The sequence below is a fragment of the Alosa pseudoharengus genome, unplaced genomic scaffold, assembly GCF_046254945.1.
Source record: "Alosa pseudoharengus isolate Yale_2024_CS ecotype anadromous, Long Island Sound unplaced genomic scaffold, YU_APseudo_1.1 YU_APseudo_1.1_scf_22, whole genome shotgun sequence".
In the NCBI taxonomy this organism is placed as follows: domain Eukaryota; kingdom Metazoa; phylum Chordata; class Actinopteri; order Clupeiformes; family Clupeidae; genus Alosa; species Alosa pseudoharengus.
The window spans coordinates 33,333,227-33,358,009 of NW_027468680.1; the positions used below are offsets into that span (position 1 = coordinate 33,333,227).

General features: G+C 44.1%; 1 protein-coding gene across 3 annotated transcripts in view; it reads left to right on the top strand.

Moving 5' to 3' along the window:
- Positions 1-24,783, top strand: part of qkia (QKI, KH domain containing, RNA binding a) — a 101,079-nt gene that overhangs the window by 34,435 nt on the left and 41,861 nt on the right. For all 3 annotated transcript variants that reach the window (XM_076299776.1, XM_076299778.1, XM_076299777.1), the window contains exon 3: positions 12,916-13,032. In XM_076299776.1, the coding sequence (XP_076155891.1) occupies positions 12,916-13,032 (117 nt within the window). The remainder of the gene's footprint in view (positions 1-12,915; positions 13,033-24,783) is intronic.

The window sequence follows — 24,783 nt, forward strand, 5'->3', positions numbered from 1 at the left end:
CTCAGTCGCCCACTCTCATCCCTCGCTCTCATCTGGTTCTTTCTATCCATGTCTCTCTTTACCTCTGTTTCTCACCTTCTCTGTCAGCCATTTTCCTCCGTGAATGCCGCCCCCCCCCCCCCCCATCTCTCCTCTGCGTAATTAGATTGTGCTGCTCCCTCGCTGCAGTGCAGCATGTCAATTTCACAAAAATAACTCGTCCTGCCAACGCGCCTCTGCTCTAATTCCCCGCCAGGAGCCACACAGGTTCACAGCTGCCTGTGTGTGTGCGTGTGTGAGTGAGGGGTCTCCAGTGTGCCGTGGCAGAGGTTGCAGCATCAGGAGAGCCAGCCAATCAGATAAATCCATCTCTAATTAGGCGCGGCCTGTCCTTGGAGAAGCAGGACGCCCGTTTAATGTGTCATTTCCTGCGACCTTGAGGCAACCCAATGCCTACCTGCACACTAGCGTGTAACACACACACACACACACCTGACTCACTCATTTTATATTTTCTATATTTTCTGCTATGTATCCCCTGTAGCTTTTAGAGTTTTTTTTTCTGCTCCCATTATGCTCTATGCTGAGGTGTTGAAACAGGATCCAGGGTTAAAGGTTGTGTTTAGGCAGCAGGCCTTCACAGCTGTGAAAAGCTTCACTTTAAAGGAGTTGTTTTTGTTTTTTACCACTCCCCTCCATCTTCTCCTCTTCCTCTTCTCTCCTCACGCTCTCCCTCTGCCCACTCTCTGATGATATTAATGAAGAAAACACGCCAGCGTGAGTGAGCTCCTGCTATAGCGCAGCACCGACTCATTGCTATAACCCTGCTGCAATAGTCAGGCCACATGGCCAAGCCGTAGTACAGGGGTCAGGGCAACACTCATTGTTTACCCGTCCACCTCTCATCAGTCTTCACACTCATGTGATTTGGGAGCGCCTCCTTAACCAAGCTGTGAATAAGAGTCAATTTTCATCGCTGCTTCGCTTCATTAATGATTTAACCAAACCTAGTAAGGCTGAGAACCTTAAGTCCTGTGATTTCTCTGATTTTGATTTTGGGCCGATTTGACTAGGTTAGGTGTCTCTTAAGGTGACTTTCTGAGTAATGTTGCTGAGCACCGTCATAACCACTTCCATGTGTTCATGATGATAATTTGCCTACTGATGCTCCAGAACAAAATGTTGCTCAATATCAATGTGAATGTGCTAGAAGCACATACTCAGGAACATAGCCCAGCTACATTGCTCAAAATGTTGATGTGTGTATCAGCTTTAAAGTGAATAGGTGTAGTGGTGAGTGAAACCTCGGTCTGATCCACTATCTGTTTTTCCTAGATCTTTAATTTTTGAGCTTTGCTCAAGCACCAGTATGTTACTGCCAGAGGCACGAGGCAGAACATAGTCTGTCCCTGTATGCTGTGCTGGTGCTGGTGCTGAAGTGCTCGCAACTCTGACGAACCACAATCTTGTTCTGCAGGAAGTGCTCCCCTGGTAATGCTTTTTATGCTTGGTCCCCTGAAACGCTGAAACACAAGGCTAGCTCTCTGGGGAGAAAAGCCACTGCGCCAGACACCACTGTTTGCTGATGCTCACTAGATGTTGATTCATCTTGTTGTCTGCAGCGTTTATGAGGATGGAAGCGTGTGTGTGGGGTGGGGGGGCTCTCGCAGTCTTAATTTGCAGGTTATTACAGAGGCTTTTGAAGCGCAATGGCTCCAATCAAGCAGCACAAATGACTTCCAGATTTTTTTCCCCCTCCATTCTTGTGTTTGTCTTCTCCCCCATGACGATCAGTCTGATTCTGTCATATCGTGCTGGCAACTGTGGCATTTTTATGCTTTTCAGTAAGAAATGTCCCGTTTTTTTCTATTTTGCTCTGCTAGCTTTTTGTGTGTGTGTGTGTGTGTGTGTGTGTGTGTGTGTGCGCATATGGAGTTGTGTAGACACACACACAGAGGGGCAAACGGCTTGTCTTTCCCCAGCCGTGTGTTTTTAGCTTGGCTTAACAGGCTGTGAAATGTTCAGAGGCGCCTTGCCGAGAGAGAAGACCTGAGAGGAGGCTGCATCAGCTTGCTGTCAATCACACACACACATACACTCCCCTGTGTTGTCTTTGTGTGTGTCTATGGTGTGTGTGTGTCTGTGTCTATATGCATCTGACCAAGCAGGTGGGTAATTAAATGCCCAGTGTGGCATTCCAGCCGACGGTGGTGGACCGAGTGCTATGAGCCAGTGGGTGTGTGTGTTCTGTTTATGACTGTCTGTGTTTGAGAGGTGTTGACTGCATCCTGATGGTGATTAGTCCTGAGGAAAGGGAGGTGGAAGTGACTGATTGCATTTTCTGTGCCTCTCTTATCTTCCTCTGTCTATCACGGTCTCTTCTTTTGTTTACCCCTCCTCTCTCTCTCTTTCTCTTTTCTTTCTCTTCTCCTACATCTTCTCAGCTAACTTTTCTTGGTTCTCTGCTTAATTAATAGCTGGATAGCTAATATAAAAAGAAATCACGATGGTCGGACTGTTTAGCTTCCCCACAGGTTTTATAAGTTTACAACTTTAAATGTAGGCTAACAGAGAGGCTTCTCCCCTGGGTCTTAGAAAATACATTTCATAAACCATTGGGACTGAAGGAGGAAACCCCAATGTTCGCGTTTGCCTAATGTTATCCTCGTGCACTAGTAGAAGCCATTAGACAAGCTGTAACATGCAAAAACCAAGCGTGTTCTAACGTTCGATTAGCCATCTTGCCATAAGTTCTTGCCATGAGTAATTTGGTGGCCTTGATTGACAGTGATAATAACTAACTTAGCAGAGAATGTGTTACAAGTTCGGTGTGGTTCATGAAGCTACCGACTGCACAAGCGCACACACACACACACACACACACACACACACACACACACACACACACACACAAAACTGCTTGAGTGGACTGTGCACAGAGGGGAGGAGCGCGTCGTGTGGGGCTTAAAAAGCCAGCAAAAGCCAGGGCTTAAAAAAGCAGCATGAATCAGTGCGCGTTATTTCCAAAAACCCTATTTGAATTTAATTGAATTGAGAGAGGACAGGGGAGTTTGCAGGGTGGGTAGGAAAGTTGGAGGAGTGGAGAGTGAGGGAAAGATGGATGAAAAGAAAAGGAAGGAGGGGAGGACTAAGGTGATTCTATATGCCTGGTCTCAGCCTACAGCGTAATTACTCTCCTCCCAAAGGACCTGTGTCATAGCTCATCTGATTGGATTCCTCCTTTTTCATGTCTCTCGGCCTCTCTCTCTCTCTGGGCTAAAGAGACAAGTTCCATCTCATCCAAGTCAGGCAGCCCCACTGAGGGAGGTGTGTGCTGGGTAGGGTTAAAGGAGGGATGAGGGACCTCTGGACTTTGGCCTAAAACTTGTAGTTGAAAGGGGTAATTTCGATCAGCCTCTTTTTGAGAAATAGCTGGAAGGAAATGATGACAAGTATGCTTACTGAAAATGATCAGTCAGGGTGTGTGTGTTCAGGGTGTGTCTGTCTGGGAGACTGGAAGAATGGAAAGAGGGTGTGAGGGAGAGAAAGGAGGTTTGTGTCTGTTTGTGAGGTTGAAGAGATGGGAAGAGAGAGCTATGGGCTAGATGCTCATGCGGTGGTATGGTAAGCCAGAGAAAGGGGAGTGTGTGTTTGTGTGTTTATGTATGTATGGGGTGATGTGTGTGGACGGAGGGAGGACTGGGCTGCTTTTGTGGTGGAAATCGGTCTCCGGTAGATTGATTCTTTGAAGGGAGCATTTCAGCTTCTTTAAAGTCCCGCCGTGCTTCAGACGCAGACCAGAGACGAGGATGGAACACGACACACACGTCACTCCTTATCAGCGCCTCTGTGATCACCACCACAAAGGATACACACACACACATACAGTAGCTTGCATTTACTTACTTGTTCGTGTCAATTTTATCAGACACACACACATACCTGCACTTTCACATATTACAATCTCACATCCCATTCGTGCATGCTTGGTAACCTTAAAGGCCCCTGACTTAACAGTGTCTCTGTCTCTTTCACACGCACGCACACAACACGGTCAGACACCTCAGGCATTCCTGTGATGCAGGCTTCTCAACTTGGGCTGCATTGAGATCTCTGCCGGAGTCCAGCGTTGGATCTGTTCAAAATGTAGAAGTTATTTCCTTTTGGAGTCAGGGCTCCATTAAGATATTACTGCTCAGAGACTGTGGAGTCTTTTGTTTACTATTGTTTACTATTTACTACTCTCTCTCTCTCTCTCTCTCCTTCCCCCCCCTCCCCATTGCAGAGCTGATTAGTCTCTTATTTGGCGCGCTTAAGTGGCCCCCCTTAAGTAGACAGATTGGTTATGACTTGTATCTCTCTACTACAAAATCATTTCACACAGGATTTTATCGATTTATCGATTTGTGTGGGTGTGTGTGTGGAAGACGAGCGTTTTCTTGTCTGTCTCTTCTTTATACAAAGCAGTAAGCACAGGGGAGCACATTAAAGCGAACGAAAGTGAACATAGGATGAGGATGAAAGGTTGATTTCTAGTTTAGGTGACCAATGTTGCTCGACAAAATATGATGTAAATGAGACCAAATGTGTATCTGCTAGGGTGTTGCGGAGCTTGTTGCATACATCAAAACATTTGAAATGACGCAGACATTGTTGAATATACACTACCAGTCAAAAGTTTGGAGACACTTAGACATTTCCATTCCACTGCATTATAAACATAATACCAGCTGAGATCAGTTGCATTGTTTTTTTACTTAGGGCAGCAGTTTTGAGATTACATGGTGTGCTTACATAATTACAAAAGTTTTCTCCAATAGGCAGTTTACATGGACACTTCTATTCTATTCTACACCTCAATCGGAATGAAAATTCCTAATCTGATCAGAATTTTAATTGAATGAGGGCCCCGGCCGTGGCGCAACTGGCTGGGGCAACTGCACCGTACGCCGGTGACCCGGGTTCGATTCCCGCCCCGTGGTCCTTTCCGGATCCCACCCCGACTCCCTCTCCCATTCACTTCCTGTCATTCTACACTATCCTATCCGCAATAAAGGCATAAAAAATAAATAAATAAATAAATAAATAAATAAAAAAAGAATTTTAATTGAATGAAAGAGGTGATGTAGTCTGTTCCTGTTCCGATTGAACAGCATGTACACGGTCCTTCGAATTGACTGCTGCGTCTTCTCAATGAAAAGTAGGCAACGACGGCTATTCTGATCAAAGATTCTAAAGCGCTTGAGAGCACCTGATTGGAATAAAACACAAGCCATCTAAACTGACGGCACGTTTTTTTCAATCGAAATAGATTAATCGGAATGACAAAAAAGCTGTCCAGAAAACTGATGTTTTCTCAGTTAACCTTTTAAAATGATATCAGATTAGTAAACAAAATGTGCCTTTGCAACATTGGATGAATGGTTGCTGATAATGGGCAATGTATATTGCTCATTAAAGATATTGCATTAAAGATCAGTCATTTCTTTATACAGTCAAAAAACCCTTTTGTAATTATGTAAGCACACCATGTAATATGAAAACTGCTGCCCTGATTACAAAAACAATGCAAATGATCTCAGCTATAATGGAGTGGAATGGAAATTTCTAAGTGTCTCCAAACTTTTGACTGGTAGTGTAGTCTGTTTGGATAATAGCTCGGAGTTCTACTGGAGTGGTCCCGGTGTGTCTGCAGAGAGTGTCCGTCAGTTTTAATTTGATGTGTGAGCTGGGTAGTGAGCGGGGCGGTCCCTGGAGACCTGCAGCCTGGGTCAGGTTATTTCAGAGGAGCCAGAGGACAGCACAGCGTCCAGTGCAGAAGTGCATTACTTAACACAGGTTAATTGGCAATAGGCTGCAGTCAGCTCAGGGCCAGAGAGGGCAACTCGCACTTCTCGCGCTATCAAACTCACACACACACATCTATATATACCCATCTCTCTCTCTCTCTCTCTCTCTCTCTCTCTCTCTCTCTCTCTCTCTCTCTCTCTCTCTCTCTCTCTCTCTCTCTCTCTCTCTCTCTCTCTCTCTCTCTCTCTCTCTCTCTCTCTCTCTCTCTGTAATAAAGGATGATGATGGGCAGACAGGAAGGGAGTCAAGGAGAGAGAACTGAGATTAATTGAATGATTTGCTGAGAGGTATTGAAGTTCTTGCCCTGTCTGAGATGAATTAGCCTAATGGCGAAATCCAAACATTCAGAAAGTGATTACCACCACCAGGGTCAGGTGGGGTGGGGGTATGGAGGAGTTTGAAATATGATTCAAAGTAGAAGATGAGTGTGTGCATGTGTGTGCGCATGCGTGCGTGCGTGTGTGGGAGAGACTGAGAGATTGAAACACAGAAGTCAAAGAAATGGACTGAGGAGAGAAATGCTTTGAGAGAAAGAGATAAACTGATGAAGGAGCAGATGCATATGCAACAGAGAGGCTGAGGGAATTGGACATAAAAAGAGAGTGTGAATACTCTAGATCTGGTTTAGTGGAAAAGGCCGGGAGAACACATTCTGTATGTGGCAAAAGTGATACATATTCTGCTTAAGGCTCTGCTCAAGGATACACACACACACACTGAGAGAGCATACTCCACAGATGCGTATACATCTGCACGCAGAGAGTTTTAACCTGTGTCCTCTCCTAGTGACCTCCAGTGTGGTCATGTGGGTGACTTCAGGCTCTGGAGTCATGACTTGTGATTAATAAAGAGAGCCATACTGACATACGATCATCTACCATGTGTGTGTGTGTGTGTGTGTGTGTGTGTGTGTGTGTGTGTGTGTGTGTGTGTGTGTGTGTGTAGGCTTGGACAAGGCTATCCTGCTTAGAAGATTGTTTTGACACTCTCACACAGCCGTCCCCCTTTGGCCTCCTGTCTCCGTCTGCAGGGTGCTGATAAGGGCGTAAACAAAGCCCTTTAATGTCACTCTTAAACCCCATCCTGTGAGGCCCCAGCTCTGTCCTGTGTGTGTGTTGGAAAGATTTAAAGAAAGTATGTTGAAGTCTCTGTGTGTGTGTTTGAATACAAGTTCATTGGTGTGTGTATGGGAATGTAAGGTCACTGGTGTGCATTAATTTGTCTGTGTGTGTGTGAAGAAGCGGCAGTAAAGGCAGCTGGGAAGTGTGTGTGTGTGTGTGTGTGTTGAAGGGGGTTTATCCCTCCATATTTGAGATGAGCAGCAGGAGCACAGACTGAGTCTGGCCTGGGAGCCTGCTTTAGAGAGCACACACACACACACACACACACACACAGACACACATTAATTACAAATATAAATGGCAGGAGTTACTGGATGCTATAGTGACCTTGTCTGGAATCATGCTCTATTGTCAGATGAAATGATAATTGCACTCTTTGGCAAGAAACACTTTAGCTGGATTTGGCATACCTAGAAGAATGACTATAGTGAAAAGAACCCCATGCCTAATTAGAATTATGATTGAGGGCCTGTGATATTGTGGGACTGGTTTATTCCCAATTGCCTTGGAAACCTTATTGAGGTGTCAATTTAATCTGTCAATCTCTGCCAAGACACTAAAAGTGGGTCATAATTAGATCAGTCATCAGGTCAATGAACCAAAACACATGTTCAGATCAAACCAACAAGGGTTTACTGAACACAAAATCAAGCTTCTGCCATTGCCATCTTAGTCCATTCCCTTTAAGGTTGGATTTTTCCCTCATTGTTTTCATTGTAAGAGTACAATAAATCACCAAAAAAGTATTGTTTAATACCTGTTTTAGTCAACTTTACATATACACTACCCACCACTGGATTAACTGGCACCCCTGGTAGAGGTGGAGTGCTCTTGAACGCACACACGCTACAAACACACACATAACCTCACAAATATGTATGTGCGTATGCACTCCCACTCACTCATTTGCATAAGCACATACACACAAATGCACATACATCCATACATAGTATGCACACAGACACATAGAGGCAAGTAAACATACAGACATACTCGTACACATGCTCTCACATAACCCACACACTTGTGCACGCTCACGCACATCTTTTTTTACCCATCCTCCCCTGGTGCCCCTCTGCAGTCAGGCCTGTTAACCTTTGACCTTGTGCTGAAAGGGAGCACTGAAGAGCCTGTGACCCCTGACCTTTCACTGCTCCCCAGGCAAGTAGGGTCACTCGGCTGGATTTCATGGAATTGCTGACGGTGTCTTGTTGTGTAGCCTCCCTCTCTCGCTGTCTCTGTGTGTATATAATTTGAAATGTCAGGTTTCATTTGAGGTGAACAGAAAAAAATAGGGATGTGCTGCATAAGATGGATAATGTGCATGTCCAGAAGACCAGAACAGTGTGTGTGTGTGTGTGTGTGTGTGTGTGTGTGTGTGTGTGTGTGTGTGTGAGGGGGGGGGGGGGTGGCACGCCCTCATGTTTTAGACCTGCAGACTAGCGGTCCAACAAGCCATCTTGACCTTCTCCACCAACCGCGCATTTGCCCAGACCTTCTCAGTGACTGTATGAGTGTGTCTGGTTTTGTTTGTACGTTTTTTATGCCCCAAGCTTTTTTCACAAAACACTTTGCCTCTGTGTGTGTTTGTCTTTGTCTGTCTTTGTGTCTCTATCTCTATCTCTATCTCTATCTCTATCTCTATCTCTCTCTCTCTCTCTCTCTTTTTTTTTCTCTCTCTCTCTCTCTCTCTCTCTGTGCGCTCGCACCTTCAGTGGAGAGGCAGACGAGAATAGTCTGATATATGGGCTGTCTGGGAAAGAAGAGGAGCGAGTAAGAGGAGAGAAGAGGAAAGGAGGTGAAATGGAGGGAGAGAGATCAAGAGGGAAAAGAGAGATATGGACAGAAAGAGAGGGAGTGAGATGGACAGAGTGGGAGGGAGAAATGGAGGGAGAGATGGGGTGGGATGGAGGGAGTGAGATGGAGGCTGATGTATTGTGTGCAGCCTGGAGTGAAGGCGGAGGTCCAGGGGCTGTCTAATGTAGAGCGGCGTAGCGTAGCTTACTCTCTTATCCGCCAGCCAACCAGAGGAAATGGAGCCTGGGTGTGTGTGTGAAGCACCCTCTTAAACAGCAGCTGCTGTCGTCACTCAGCGTGCTCTCCTTAATGCACTTAGTCCCTCACTTTCTCTCTCTTGCAAGCTCATGCGCACACACACATATACACACACACACACACACACACAGAGAGAGAGAGAGAAAGACAAGAAATATGTCCTTAACTGTTGGGCATGTTTCTTCGTTTGAAGCACGATGCAAGTCTAGTCTGTGTGTGTGTGTGTTGTCTTGTACCTGTTTATTTGGTGTCACTGAAAGGCTCGCTGATCGCTTGTAAATTGCAAGTTGCACTCTGGATTTAGATATAGAAACCTACATACAGCATTGTCTGAGTCCTTTTAGGTGGACTACATCAAGGCAAGAAGAGATGGAACTGTAAAGGAGTCTGAGGGTAAAAATGTAAAGATAGAGGGGGGGGGATGGGGAAAGAGATAAATGAAACGAGGTAAGGAAGGAAGAGAGGTAGGAGGAGTGTTCAGAGGTAGGAAATAAGTGAGAGATGGATAGATTAAGAGATGGGGGTGAAGAATGGGGGAAGAAGGGGGAAGAGGGGAAAGAGAAGTAAAGGTAAAGGAGAGGGAGAGGGAGGCAGCTGGGCCTTCTGGCAGTAATTATGCTCTGGTTCCAGTATTCAAAGTGAGCAATTTCCCCTCTCTCCAGTTGGCCCTGCTCGCCGTCACGTCCAATCAGCATCAACAGATCTGTGGCAGAAAGAGAAGAATCTGCTCTCTCATCTAGCTGTGTGAGTGCTCAGATGAAGGGGAGGAGGAGAGGTGAGGGAGCGCTGAGGGACGGGACGAGAGCGCGGGAGAGAGGATGCCGTCTCCATATTAATGTCCTAATGGTCACGAGACTGCTGCAGTAGTAGAGAGCTGGCCGGACAGCTGACGGCCGAGACACTGAAGGAGGTGCAACTGAGGTCAGGGTTCCAGTTAGAGGCTCTTTTACTGAGGAGAGGTTGTCTTGGCAAGTGGTGTGAGTGGACCAACCAGAATGTGTGTTTTTTTTATCTGTGGGAATAGGGAATACTGTAGATGGGTGTAAACATTAGACTGCAGCTATGCATAGACTGTATGACACACACACACACACACACACACACACACACACGCATTAGCCCCAGTGCTACAGAGGTGAGAAAAAGACAGGAGTGTGAGTGTGTTTATACTGCTGAGGGAGGGCTAGGAAGGGGATTGTGTAGCCTGGGTGCCATTCCGGACTTAGTCCCGCACACAACATTTGAGGTCGGGAAGTTCGGTCTGGCATTGCTTCATTGTGGTGGAAGTATGCTGGCCCTATATCGGGCGGACCAATCAAATCAGGCTTTACGATGATGGACAGGTGAGCAACAGCACCTGGTCTATCACTTCATCTGAGCACGCTTAGATTAGGCTTTTGTTTGAAACAAAAACGCTGTTGCTAGAAGGATACATGGCTTTTAAGACCCCATATGGAAAATTCATATTATTTAATGAGGTTGTATCACTGAAAATGATTATTTCTGAAAACTTTGGCCAAAGTTGAGATGTGGGAAAACTCGTGGTTTCACTTTCATCAAGGGAAAAAACGCTGTTGCATTGCGACATATTCCCTCGTTCGTTTGAAATCTCTGATTGACCACCTGTTTGAGGGATTTGCGACAGCCTTTCCCAGCTGTTTAACATGTTTGTAGCATATCACTGTTCAACAGAATTATTTTTAAAAACGTAGGGGATATAGGAGAAGAAGGATGGTTTGTGTGTTTTCTTCCTACACCTCACGGTAAGCTACTTTGTTGCTCTGATTGGTTAGGTCTATCCAATTGAGTGCAGAGGCATTCCCCCCCCCCTGTATCGGTTGAAACACGCCCCATAATTACGTCCCAATGGAGCAGTATCAGACTCATATTCTGACTAGAATTGAGTATGACTACGTCAGGCTAGGGATCGTGTACTCTGGTGAGGGGGCGAGAGAACACAAGTGGGAGAGAAGAGAGGAGTTGCTGCATTTAGGTGTGGGCATGTGTGTGTGTGCATGTGCTGGTGTGTTCCTTACAGACAAAAGAAAATAGCAGAGGAAGGAGGTGTGTGTGTGTGTTGCCGGAGGTGGTGGAGGAGCTCTCTCTGACATGACTCTGAGTCTGCTGCTGGTGACGTCATAGCAGCATGGCAGCAGCACCATAGGGTGTGCGTGATTGTGTGTTTGTGTGTGTGTGGACCTCTGCAGTTGAGGACTGATGAAACTAGACAGCTCCCTATCCATGCACCCTGTGTTTCACTCTGCCCCCTACTCGTTCTCCCCATTCCTCTCTGTCTTTCCCTCTCCTCAATGTGAATCTGAGTGTAGTAAAACTGTCACAACAGATCCTTTCTGGACATGACAACTACCACCACCACCACCACCACCCACGCCTGCATGGTCACTCGTGCCACTCGCTGATGCAGATGCCAGCCTCATCTGCCCACTCTGCCCCCTGGCTTCCTCCTTCACCCCCCCCCCCCTCCTCCCTCTCTCTGTCCATCTCTCTCCTCTCTTATGCTTCCTATCGCTCCTTTCCCCACTCCTTCTCTCTCGCTCACATCCTGCCAATCGTTCTTTCTCCATCTATCTCTCCCTCTTTTCTCTGACTATGCCCATCCATCCCTCTGATCTCTCCCTCTCCTCAGCTATCTCTCCCTCCCTTTGCCTCTCTTGCATGTTTATCACCAGGTGTGGGGTAGTCAGGGCTGGCCCATCAGAGCGGTGACCACTGAGCTCCAGCAGACTGCCATGAGCATTGGCTTCTGCTAGATGTTAGCATGTGAGGCTAACAGCTACATTTCTAGTAAAGTAAAGTTTTTTTTTATGAGGGAGTCTTATTGGCAGGGAAATAATGAACAGTGTGTGTGAAAGAGCGGGATTTGGAGTTGTTAAAAGCTAAATGGCTCGTTCCAGTCATCACCTAGTTGTCTTATCCCCTCGGTTGTTGTCAGGAGCAACAAGGACCTCTACTGCTTATGAACCATGTTACAGCTTAGTTGTGTTTGTGGGCAGACATAACAGATGAACAAATAAAAAAGCAAATAATGAAATCAGCAGCCAACCAGTGCTGTTGAGAACAACAGGGGTGTTTGGTGGATTATTTGGACATATTTACAGTTGATCCGGGCAGGAGTGTTGCTGAGAGGGGGGATTAGGGGGGTAAATGCACTCGCTCTCGGAGCACAGCCGCCCAAGCCCCTGGCTCACGAGTGCCCCTCCCCCCCCCCCAACCACACACACACACTCACGCACACACACTCACACACACAACACCGAAACGCACACATGCAAACACACACATGCACACTCAACAGCTCAACTCAATAGAGGAGGTTCTCTTTTCAAATCTCTCATTGTCACTCACTGTCTCCTTTCCTGCCCTTAACATCCGAGGCACCTGAGAGAGAAGGGGGCGTTCCTTTATGTCCAGCTCTCTGTGGACCTCTCCTTACTGGCCTGCCCCCTCCCTCCCCCCACTCAACCCCTTATCTGCCCGCATGGTTGGCAGGCACAGCCCTGGCACTGTCGCTGGAAACAGAGCAAGTGTTTACTGCTCACGCCCCTTTTAGAGTCAGGCTCGCTGGCAGGCATATATGAGGGCATTAAAGGTCAAGGAATGGACAGTCCTGTGTGAGTGTCACACCCTCGCATAGCAACCATTCCAGACAATGCTCATGCACTAGTTAAACCAGTTTGGGGGGAGTTATAATTGCGGTATTTATGGATGCACACATTCATACTCGTACACATTCAGGCATCTTTTCTTCCTTGTGTCTAAAGACCCTTCTTCCTTTCTACCTCTGTTTCTGTACAGCACAACTTCTATCTGAATCTGTGTGTATATATAAAGACATCTAACCATCTAACCCTCCTCTCCCCCTCTCCTTCTCTCTCACTATCTCTCTCAGTACAACTTTGTGGGAAGGATCCTGGGTCCTCGTGGCTTGACAGCCAAGCAGCTGGAAGCGGAGACCGGCTGCAAGATCATGGTGCGGGGCAAGAGCTCCATGCGGGACAAGAAGAAGGTGAGCACACTGGAGGACTGACTGCTTCTGACCCAGAGGTCTCGAGAGGGAGACGTGGCTTGCTGAAACCTTGTTCAATTAGCTACCTGATAACCGTCAAACACCTCATCCCAAAAACCTGGTCATAATCTAACTAAGAGCTAGCCCAATGTACAGAGAGCATGTGTCGCAGAATTGCTACTTAAGACGCCAGCTAGTCAAACAACCTGATAACAAACAAACCACAACCCATTCCAAAAACCTGAATGCATTTCAGCACACAGATATGAGTCCTCTGTGGCAGTTGGTGTCAACACATACACACACACACACACACACTCAGCCACACAGAGTAGGGTGAAGTATAGTGGTTGGAAAGTCACCTCTAAACTGACAAGCAGACGGCTGGTCTGTAAGCTATGTATGTGCCTTTCGCATGTGGTGTGTGTGGATTCCTAAAGAGTCAAGTCCGCGCTGAACTGTCTCTTGCACACACGCACGGAAACATCACCATATGGTGTGGACAGCTTTTCCAAGAGCTCTCATTAAACATAGCATAGTCCAAATCATTTTTTCAGATAAATTAATAATGACCTCAAAATCCAGAACATGGATTACAGATTTTGTTTTCCCCTTTTGGAGACTGATGTGTATATTTGATGAGATTTTACACATGTAGTAAGTCTGCTCACCCTTCCCCCTCCTCTCCCTCTCTCCACTCCCCTCTCGAATTAATTTGTAGGAGTGGTCCTTTAATGGGGCATTTGCATAGCTAAGACTGGAGAAGTGTTTTTTATCCTTTGACAAGACGCACACACACACACACACACACACACACACACACACACTCTCTCTCTCTCTCTCTCTCTCACTGTTATCTGCCCGGAGGGTCCTACAGTATTTCCCATCTGCAGAAATAAGGCTCAGAACAGCAGCGGACGTTCTAGTATTCCCTGCGGAACCCAAATCCTAGAAATGTGAGTTTTTCCAGCTTCATGGCTTGTTTCCGAATCTCCCTTTGCCTCTAAGCCAGCACCCCAGGGCCCTGAGCCAAATGGCCTTAACCCTCCTCAGCAGACATGGTTCAAGCTGGCTTTTGACCCCTGTGCACTCAGCTTGGCTATGTATTGTCGGATAGTGGTAGCTTTCATCCTATCGTTTAACTGGAAGTGTTTTTTTTTTCTCATCTGTTATTCATATCACATTAAATCATGCTGGATATTCACTGTTTTGACAGTGTAATGTTACTAGGAGATATTATTATGTAATTTTACAGTAACTTTAAACTATTGCTATTTATGTCCCATGAGGTGCAAACATTTCAGTTCAGTTTTGACTGACCACAATCTACTGTAAGATGGAGTCTATCTGCCTGGCTCTTAGACTGTAGGGCCAAGATATGTAACAGGCAGAGCATTCAAATAGAGACTCTACAAGATGGTTCTAATGTTCTAAAGCAGTTCTAATACTGCAAGCTGGGAGTCTCCAGTTTTCAGGCCCGGCAGTGTGGGACCTTGGCAGACACAGAGAGAGGGAATTGGGCAGGCTTATGGGTATGAGGCAGTCTGTTTATTCAGGATCCATTAGCTGTTGCGTTTTCATGCTCTCAATAATTCAGCTGCCTCTTCCCAGAGGGAGGGAGGGAGGAAGAGAGGGAAGCGGCTATGGAGGATGATGAACCTGGGCTAAATCGGGGAGGTCTAGGGAGCGAAAGATGAGGTGAGCGAGAGAGGTGAAAGGACTAAAGAGAAAGAGAGATCAGGGAATGATATAGTGGTGTAGACGTAGAAAGAGCGCATCAGAGATTAGAAGGTGAGATGAGAGGCGAGGAGATGAGGGGAGAGGATGGGAGGATGACCAAGGCCCAGACACCAGGGCCAGGTTCGCACTGAAATGTTATGTAATGGTGGGTCCTGGAGGGAGCCGAACTCTCCAAGCTCACAATGTGACATCATTCATTCCCCTGATACATCCTCCATCTGCTCCCTGAAGCCCTGCCACACACACACACGCACACGCACACACCTCTCTACTGATGGAGGTGCTCCCACAGTTCCCAATAACCGGACCACTTCACTCCACAGGCATCTCCTGCCTTTTTCTCCCGATCGGACCTTTCCCACAATAGCAATTGGAACTCAACCAAACCCAGTCTTATAGTGCATGCGAGGCTAATTCATTCTGCCATGCCTCACATGCCATTTCATTATTCATTTTTAATGCTAAACTCATTTGCACTGCGGAGATTGAGACCAGTGTTGTCGCCGTCTCTGAATGTGTCCACAGTGCTACTATATTACTAATGAAAAGGGACTAACCTGCTCCTGCTCATCTCTGTGCTCTCTGATCACTGCAGCCAAGAAGGCAACACACACACACACACACACAGACACAGTCATGAGATCAAATGAGAAACAGAGGCTTGTTTCATCAACTATTACAAACAGCAAGCAATGTATGATCAGAGAGATGGGTGGGTGGTGGGAGCAAGTGAGGGGGGGAGGGAACAGCTGTGTGAGAAGAGAAGACGATTGTTGTTTGAAGGCCCTCAGAGGCAGACTGGCAGGACACTTTTTTGTGTGTTTCATCACAAGGTTACTCTGGAACATTGTTTCTGTGATAGGCATTGCATTCTTGCAGTAAAGAAACTGGCCTCTCTTGCCCATCTCCAGATGTACATTTGGGCAGGTGGCTTTTAATTCTCCAAAGAAAGCTTCAATGTTATATTTGAACTACAAGCACTAGTAGCAGTGTTTCCCACAGAATTTAATTATATTTGTGGTGGTCGGTTTGCAGAATTACCTTGAATGCAAAAGTTTTTAACAAATTAGCGCAGCAAGGTTATGATGCTAACCAGATTTAAACACAATTTAGCCTTTTAGTCTTCTATGCCTTGCAGGATTATTAATGTTGGCTATAAATATGCATGTAGGTTCATAGAGAGACAGGGAAACAAGTAGAGGCTTTACAAAGGTGCACATAGCTCTACAATGAAAGAATTCCATCCAATTGAAATAGTACAACATTGATAATCATTGTGTGGTGGTCAATGTTGATATTGTAGTGGGCCGCCACAAATAAGTCAATGTATGGAAAACACTGAGTAGACTTGCTCATGCGAAGTGCAAGCTGACTTTGAATTTTCATTTTGGTCGTGGATTTTAGCCCCTTTTATACAACCTCCCATGAGGGGTTTCACGACTACTGATTTTTTACTAGTTAAGCTTTTCATAAAAAATACTGCCAGTGCTAGCTGTTGGCCATCCATACCAGAGTTATTGTTATTGTCAGTCATTTTAATAAACCTCTACCACAATCTTATTAAAAATCTAAATGAACCAAGGAGCCCCACAAAACTGTCTTGCGGGCTAGGTAGATAGAGACCTGTTTACCTTGTTTCTCAATACATTTTTCCTTAGAGGGGGGGATTTGTATATTCATGGTTACTGGTATTCTGTCAATTTTTAATTAGTCTTTATTATACCGCTTCAGAGTGCTGCAGAAAGTTCCATTCGCATGAATGAGCCTTCCCAACATTCAGAGATCTGTTAAATCTGTATAAATCTGGAGATTATTATATTTATTTATTTATTTATTTATTTATTATTATTATTATTATTATTATTATTATTATTATTATTATTATTATTATTATTATTATTATTATTATTATTATTATTCAAAAATATAATGATCACTGTCAATGGCAGCGGGTTTTGTGCTTCTGATTCACATATTTAATATCATTTTATGTGTAGTTGCTTTGCTTATTGCAAAAGAACTTCATTGAAGGTGAAACTCTACAAGTAATATGTTGCTATGCAACATTTGAAACTTTCAAGTTCTATTTGTTACTACTACTATTTGTTTTATCAGCAGAAGCCATGAAATGGTAACACAATACTTTGTAAAGACCCATTGTGTAAAGTTTATTTTATAGTTTTGGCAAATAAGGACTCAATCAGCTTTTCAATAATGGAATGGCTGTTAAAAAATGGAATAGGTGAACAGACAGATTCTTTTTCAAGTCTAACTTCAGCTGCAGTATCAAACCATAATGCTTCCCAGTTTGGGACATTGACACAGGACTAAATACACTGTGTTATGGAACAACCATTTTCTTTTTCTTACATCCAATATCCAACTAAAAACACAAAAACAATTTTGACATGATTTTTCATGATCCATTTGAACATGCTGCCATGGAACATATTTTCATATGCATGGATGCATGCATGTATGGGATGACGAAGGAAAAGTGGGAGTATCGCGGAAACAAGGCAGGATAATTGCTAATAGCGATTGATTAGGTAGGCTACTCCGCCATATGTTTGAAAACAGGTGAAAAACTCACCTGTTAAAAGCAGGTGTAATCCAAATCCCGGTTAAATGTGTCAATTAGAGAAACTTTTGTAGGCTACTATGTCAAAAGCAACTTTAACTTTTGTTTGCCTTTCTGATATCATATTTTCACTTTCACAACATCCACTTCCCAATCTGCTAGACAAGGGTACCAAGTCATAGCCCTAGTCTATGTGCAGAGTATTTTTGTTTTGACTGGCGGGGGGGGGGGGTTAGAACTAATAGGCCTACTCTGTATGTTGCTGCTTGTTGCCATCTTATCATGTATGATCGCTAAACTTTGATTCTTTTTAATGTTGCAATCGGTTAACTTCATTCAACTGTGCTTGTGGTTCAGCTGTGGGCACGCAATTTGCATTATAGAGGTGGCAGGGACGGTTTAGTAAATTCCACGCCATATGGCAAAGCACAGCGTTCGCTTTCTGCACATAGAAACACTCAGTATTAGCGCTTTCTTTGTACATCCAGCCCTGTGTGTTGGTAGCTTTGCTAGCCTTGCTTTCTCCTTGCAAACACAGCTGGGTGATGTTTCAAGTGTGGCGTGCGAGTGCATTTGACCGGCATAAAATAGTCATGTATCAGACTGACCGGCTGGTCGCCGGACATGGCCGATCACATGAAAATTATCCAATTCCGGTTACCAGCCGATCAATCAGTGCATCTCCAACACATAGTATTGATATGAATTTGTTAATTTGTTGTTAATGTAATACATTAATGTAATTTTAAGTTGCTTTGGACAAAAGTGTCTGCTAAACTCCATAATCATGAACATAAACATAGAATTTATATGCACATGGTCTTGACTCGGGCTCCCTGTATGATGGAAAATGAGGGGATTCCAGCTACCTTTGTCAGCTCTCTGCTACCTCCCCAGGTGAGGGCTGGGTATTGCACCCACCTCACGCTTCAGAGGGGATCACCTGGGTCCAAACAGGTGTCAGCTCAGGACCCCCAGTTCTCGTTTGACTGACTGATAGCTGGAGAGACAGCTGGACAGTGTGTGTGTTTGTGGCCGGTCTGGCGGTGGTATTTTTAACTCTGCAAGATTTAAATGCAACGGCAGCTGACTGTTAGAGACCTGGCAGCGGAGTGGAACTCGCTTATTGGAACTCGCCCTTTTATTTTTATTTTCATTTTATTTTTTTCTCTACAATTCAGCTGAGCTGACAGCACAGATCAGAGTGGCTTGGGTGGAATTAAACTCGCATATGGTCTCTCGGCTGTTGTTTTTATTTAAACTGTAGTTGCTGTGCCAGACCTACATGTTAAGAGCATAGCCTTGAGTAAGGATTTAGCTCCAGCAAATAGATGGTTTACATGGCAAAGCCACATGTTGGAAATATTGCCTGAGTGTAAGGATCAGAGATGTATTAAAAGAGAGGGAGAGAAAGAATGCTTTTATGTGCATCCTCACAACGGTGATGTTTTACTGTGCTGATTACGGGCAGGCACGTTGGTGGTTGTTTCGCATTTCCATAAACAAAATCCTCACTCTGTTCGCAGGCTCTCCCAGAATGTCATGTATGTGCACTTGCCATTTTTCCATGTCATTTGATTGCCTCAGAGAAGATGACTGACCTTGCTTTTTGTTTGTGTGTGTGAAGTAGTGGGGGGTGGGGTCGTAACACTCTACTGCAGGCTGGCTTTTTCTAGCCTGCGGCCATAGACAGGGTGAAACAGGCCTGGTTAAATAGACTCCCTTTTAACACACACACACATGCGCGCGCACAACGCACAAACAGAGAGACTGGGGTGTGAGGGTGGGGGGTGCTTTCCATAGCTGCTTTCAGACAGTATAAGTCTGCATGTTCTGCGGATATCAAGCGGTTGGGCCGTATATCTGAACAACATAACCAGACATTTGGAACTCCGAGCTTAGCTAGTTGTTACACTTCTCCCGTCCTAGTATTTCCAACGGACATTATATAAATGAGCTCATGTCTGAACGAAGCGAAGAACATGCAGAGATTCTGTTCATGTTCGTGTTCAGCCACGTTCAACCTGTTCAACCACACAGAGATTCTGTTCATGTGCGTCGCTGTCGTTCACACATATGACCGCATAATGTCCGCATGTAAGTATCATATTTGAATCACCTGAAGGGTCAGACATCCGTTTGACAAAGATCCGCATATACTTCGGAGGACATGTCTGAAAGCAGCTCATATTATTGTGGCGGTATCTGCCGAACCACCATTGTGCCAACGTACAGGTGTGTGTGTGTGTGTGTGTGTGTGTGTGTGTGTTGCTGACACATTCTGGTCATGAGGAAGAAAGCCAGAGGTGAAACGGGGCATAGCCACACACACTTTGTATTTTTGTGTATGTGATGGTGCATGCATACAATCACACCTTTGTGATTGCATTGTAGAGAGTAGTGTCATGGCAACCAGCACAGGAAAAGGAGGTGGTGTGTGATAGTCCGGTTGGCCCCTTGCTGATCAGCACAAAACACTCGTCCGTAAAAAGTCCTCTTGTTTATTCCCAGAATACACCTGAATTACCCAGTCTGCCCTGCAAAATGACTGCACTGTGGGTGTGGGAGCCGTGTCAGGGCTGCAATGAGCTAACATTTTATTAATCAACAATAGCTGCCTCTCACCTGAAAATGTCCCTATTTCCCCAAGTTAACCCCTGGAGAATTGCCTCACAGTGAATAAGGAGGGTGTTTTGATGACATATTGGTGAAGAACATGAGATTTGGCAATTCCTCTGTCTGCAATTCCTCAAGTCTCAGCTGCGAGCTGCTGCTTTCACACACACACACACACACACACACACACACACACACACACACACACACACATGCAGAGAGAGGTATGCTTTCCTTCTGAGTGATTTTTTTTTTTATTAACTGCCCATGTAGCCTAAAGGATGTGTTTAATTTAAAATTGACTATGTCTCTTAATAGGCAGGTTTTTTTTATTTTTAATATACCCATTTTGGTTGAAGATTTTTCCTTGAATGAGGCAATAGCCTGTAGTACTCTCCTGATATCTGCATAAAGGCTCTTTCAGCCTGGTTTTTGTGAGTGGATCGAATCAGTGCACATTTAAAAAGGTTCCCTTATGATGTTTCTTAAGTAAAGGTATAGCCTGCGTTTCCAATACGCGTTCAGAACCTTTCTTTGCGAAGCTTGGGGAGTTGAGCGATGGACAGCATTTGTACCATGCTCTTGCATGAATGGAACCACTCTAAATAGAGTCCCCAACCCCCGCTTGAATAAAGCTCTGGGTCTTTAACGGCCCTGAATGTAACGGTGCAGTGCCACTTAACTTTCATTTGAGGCGCAGGCCAGAGCACCTAGAACCTCCGTCTTTTTTTATTATAATTTTTTTCTTCTCCCAGAGCCAGTGAATTTTTTTCTTTCCCCTCCAGCTGCAGACATTTTAGCACCTGAAAGGAGTTCATGCAAAACCTTTAATAGATATCCTGTCCTCACGGTCATGACCAGTCCTCTCTTCTGCAGTACTAAAGTGCAAACACATTGTCAAAGAAACCCTCACTATGCAGAGTTTTTGCTCACGCGTACACAGACACACACCATATCTGAAACATGCACAGAGCTACTGCTTATCTCGGCTAGATAATTGGACTGGACTACTTTGTTTTCATGCTGGATGGGAATCGAAGGGGAGGAGAATTATTTACCAAAGTATGCATGTTTTACTCCGTTAAGATAGATGGCTTAGATCATCTAGATGCTCCCCTCCCTGTTCATAAAACACCAAAACAATCAAAACAACTAATGCCTCATTCCAGACAGCTGGGAGGTCCAATGTATCCCACTTGGAGCTCAGGAGGTCCGATCTCAAAGCTTTCCAGGTGAACAATGTTTGATATAAACAAAGAACATGGCTGACCGTGAAAGTCTTAATAAGAATGGAATTTTGAAACACTGTTTTCCAGTGTTGGGCAAGTTACTGAAAATTAGTAATTAGTTACAGTTACTAGTTACTTCTTTCAAAAGTAATTCAATTACGTTACCAATTACTGTATATCAAAAGTAATTAGTTACTAGAGAAAGTAACTTTTGAGTTACTTTTAAGTCTGCTTTTAAAATGTCAATATGAACAGTACTGAACAGTCACACACACAATAAACCTAATTTTTGGACCTATTTATTGTAGTTTCAACGGCCCTTCAAATCAATAGCCTTGTGCATTAGTTCTCAAACTTTTTCCGACCACAAAACATTCTACAATGCATGGCCTCCCTGACCTTGTTTTGCGCCACCCTCACCATCTAGGTGGTTTGATAGATATGTACAGTACACTGCCTACTGCTGGCCTTCTAGTATGCATGGTGGTGCACTAACACTGAATTCTGCAATATAGTAATAAGTTATTATTATCATTATTATTGCAATCCTTCTGTAGGCTACATGGAATTCGTTCAATGGGATGTAATGTGAAACAATGTTAAATGGCCTATTTTCAAAGCAGTTATTGTCTGCTCACACACACATTACCTTAGGTTATCGTCATCCTGCTTTGAACACAGTTGTATTATATAGCATTTTAAGCACCACCAGTTTGGGAAAAGCCTGCGCTGCACAAGTGCTGACCTACCGAAATAAGTTTTAATGCATCCGAGAGTTTGGGATTGTCGCGCACTATGCAGAAGGTTTCTCTCCATCGGATAAGGTGTTACAGAGAGAAGTTGCATGTTCCGTCGCAGACAAATGAATCCATAACACCATGGACGTCAATTCCGATGTAAACATAGCCTACTGTGCAAATAACTCAAGTCGCTGTTACGTACGGTAGGCTATTTGGAGGTTTCTTTATCTGGTAAGTGAAATCTGCATTTTCCTCTCGAGTTAAACGTGTGCTTGCTTGTGCCAAGGCTATATATAGGCTACCGTAGCCTATTTGTGTTGTGGCGTGGCTATGTTGTAAGAATGAGAAATTGATATAACGAGGCTTTTGTGCAATAGGCGAAAAAGAGCGGAGATAAACAACAATGCGCTTTTACTTTAGTGGAGCTTACAAGATGGAAACGAAAGGGAAAAGGCTTTTAAGATGCCCATTTAAATTGTAGCGTAATGCACTCTTGTGTTTTAGCATAAATCCGAAATAAGGAGGAATGCGAGGAGGCTCCTATTAACTGTAAATAATGCATCTCCAATCTAAACATGAAACACAATCGCTGGAAACACAGCTAAGGTCGGGAGACAAAGCAGCAAATGTGCATCTGTCTGCAGTCGTTCATTCAAGATCAACAGAGTAACGCAAGTAACGAACTCTTTGAAATTTTAGTAATTGTAATTGCGTTACTGGATTTACAAAAATACTTTGTTACATGCTCGTTACCACTAAAAGTAGTGGAATTACAGTAACGCGTTACTTTGTAACGCATTACTCCCAACACTGCTGTTTTCCAGACCTTGAAAAGTCTTGAATTTTGTGTGAAAGTCTTTATAAAGTATGGAAAAAATGTATGGTAGAATCTTACAGTATGCTCAAAGGCATTGTGAAATGAGAAATAGGAAGGTAGGCTATAAAACTATAAAATATAACTGGTCACGTAGCCTACTGTATTAGCCTAATGGAATGATATCCAATCAACGCTTGCTTAGCCTAGTCTGGCACCTTTTTGTCACTGCTGAGGTCTATTGACACATAGCTAGCCTGGTCAACAGAAATGGGTCGTTGCGTGTTTTTGAATTTATGGCTGGATTTGAAGTTAAATTAAATTAAAAATTAGAGTCTTTGCCATACTGTGCAGTTTATTTTTTGTTCTAACCAAGTGCGCTAGGTCAAATGTATGCACTTTTGTGAGTGTTGTGAAACAGCTTGTTCAGAAGTTAAAATGAGATAACATAAAGATAAGTTCAGTCATGTCAAGGACAGAAAAAATGAGATGAGTGAGTGAGACTGAATTCTACATACATTCATCCATCCATTCATGTTTTTTTATAGATAGTTTGGTAACACTTTACTTGACGGGTGAGTTCTTAACACATTCATAGCAGCTGTCATTAACTTCACATAAAGCATTCATGACTGTTTCATGCATATGGTTTCATGAGACATGACTCAACATTCATACCAAACCTTTCATGAATGTGGAAGACAGAACGACGACAACTCGTCAAAATAAAAGTCCATCAATCGCAAAGCAGCATTGCCGTTTTTGTTCCAAACCTCTTACCTGACCATGTCACATCTGAGTCAATGGGCTAGTCCAGTGCCAAAAACACAGAACATGGTCAAGCAAATAATTTTTGTTTCATAAAAATGTATTTGTTTTATGATGTAACCTTTGCAGATAATTTCTCATCTTTTGCTACTGGGAATGTCCAACCATTCCAGGTTACACAAATACAAGTCGAATGTAGGCTAGTTTGCCTCCCAGTGTTAAACTCCGTGATTACAAATACTTCACAACTTGTATAGTAAAGTGACATTCAATGTAGACTTCATAAGATATTCATGAAATATTTACAAAAACGGCAATGCTACTTTGCGATTGATGGACTTTTATTTTGACAAGGTTTCGTCGTTCTGTCTTCCACATTCATGAAAGGTTTGGTATGAATGTTGAGTCATGTCTCATGAAACAGTCATGAATGCTTTATGTGCAGTTTATGACAGCTGCTATATATAAAAATGTAATTTCTAATAAACACAGTTGGTAGCCTACAATCTCAACCTAGGAAGTAGGCACACAAGTATACAAGTAGGCTACATAAAGTTAAGGTCTTGAGAAAAAAAAATCCAGTTTTAAAAAAGTCTGGGAAAAGTCTGGAATTTTAATTTGGAAAAAGAGCAAGCACCCTGATAGAGAGAGAGATGTATGTGGTAGTCTTAGGTGCCGTTTACACTACGCCGGTTTTTGTGAAACCGGTGAGGTTTTGTTAACGGTTACGCCTTGCGTGTACACAACGCCGGCAGTTTAGGAGACTGAAACTGATAGCTTTTGAAACCGGCTTCCGAAGTGGGAACTTTTGAAACCGCCGGCTAACTTTCGCCGTGTAGACGCCTGTAGGTGCGAAGCCGGCAACTTTATGACGACACAGCCCCACCTCTCAACTCAGCCACGGCACTCGACCTGACATGCTGCTTGTCAAAACAAACCATTTATTTATCATATTAATTTTTTTTTCTTTCCCCTGTCATGATTTATGTGCACAATGTAACCTATCAGCCTTTAGTGGCTAAGTTAGAAGCACACGTTAGCTTAACTTAATTAAACATTAGCTTACTGCATGTTTGTGTTTTCTCCAGTGGTGCTCAGACCTAATGCAATGTGTAGGCTAAGCATTTGAAATTTCACATAGCAGTCACATACCTTGAAAATGAACTTTATTAGTTTAACAGTTGAATTGAAAACCGAATTGTCTGTAGTCTCCTTATTTCATGCGACTGCTTAACCAGAGCCCTTATTAGACATTCTCTGGCT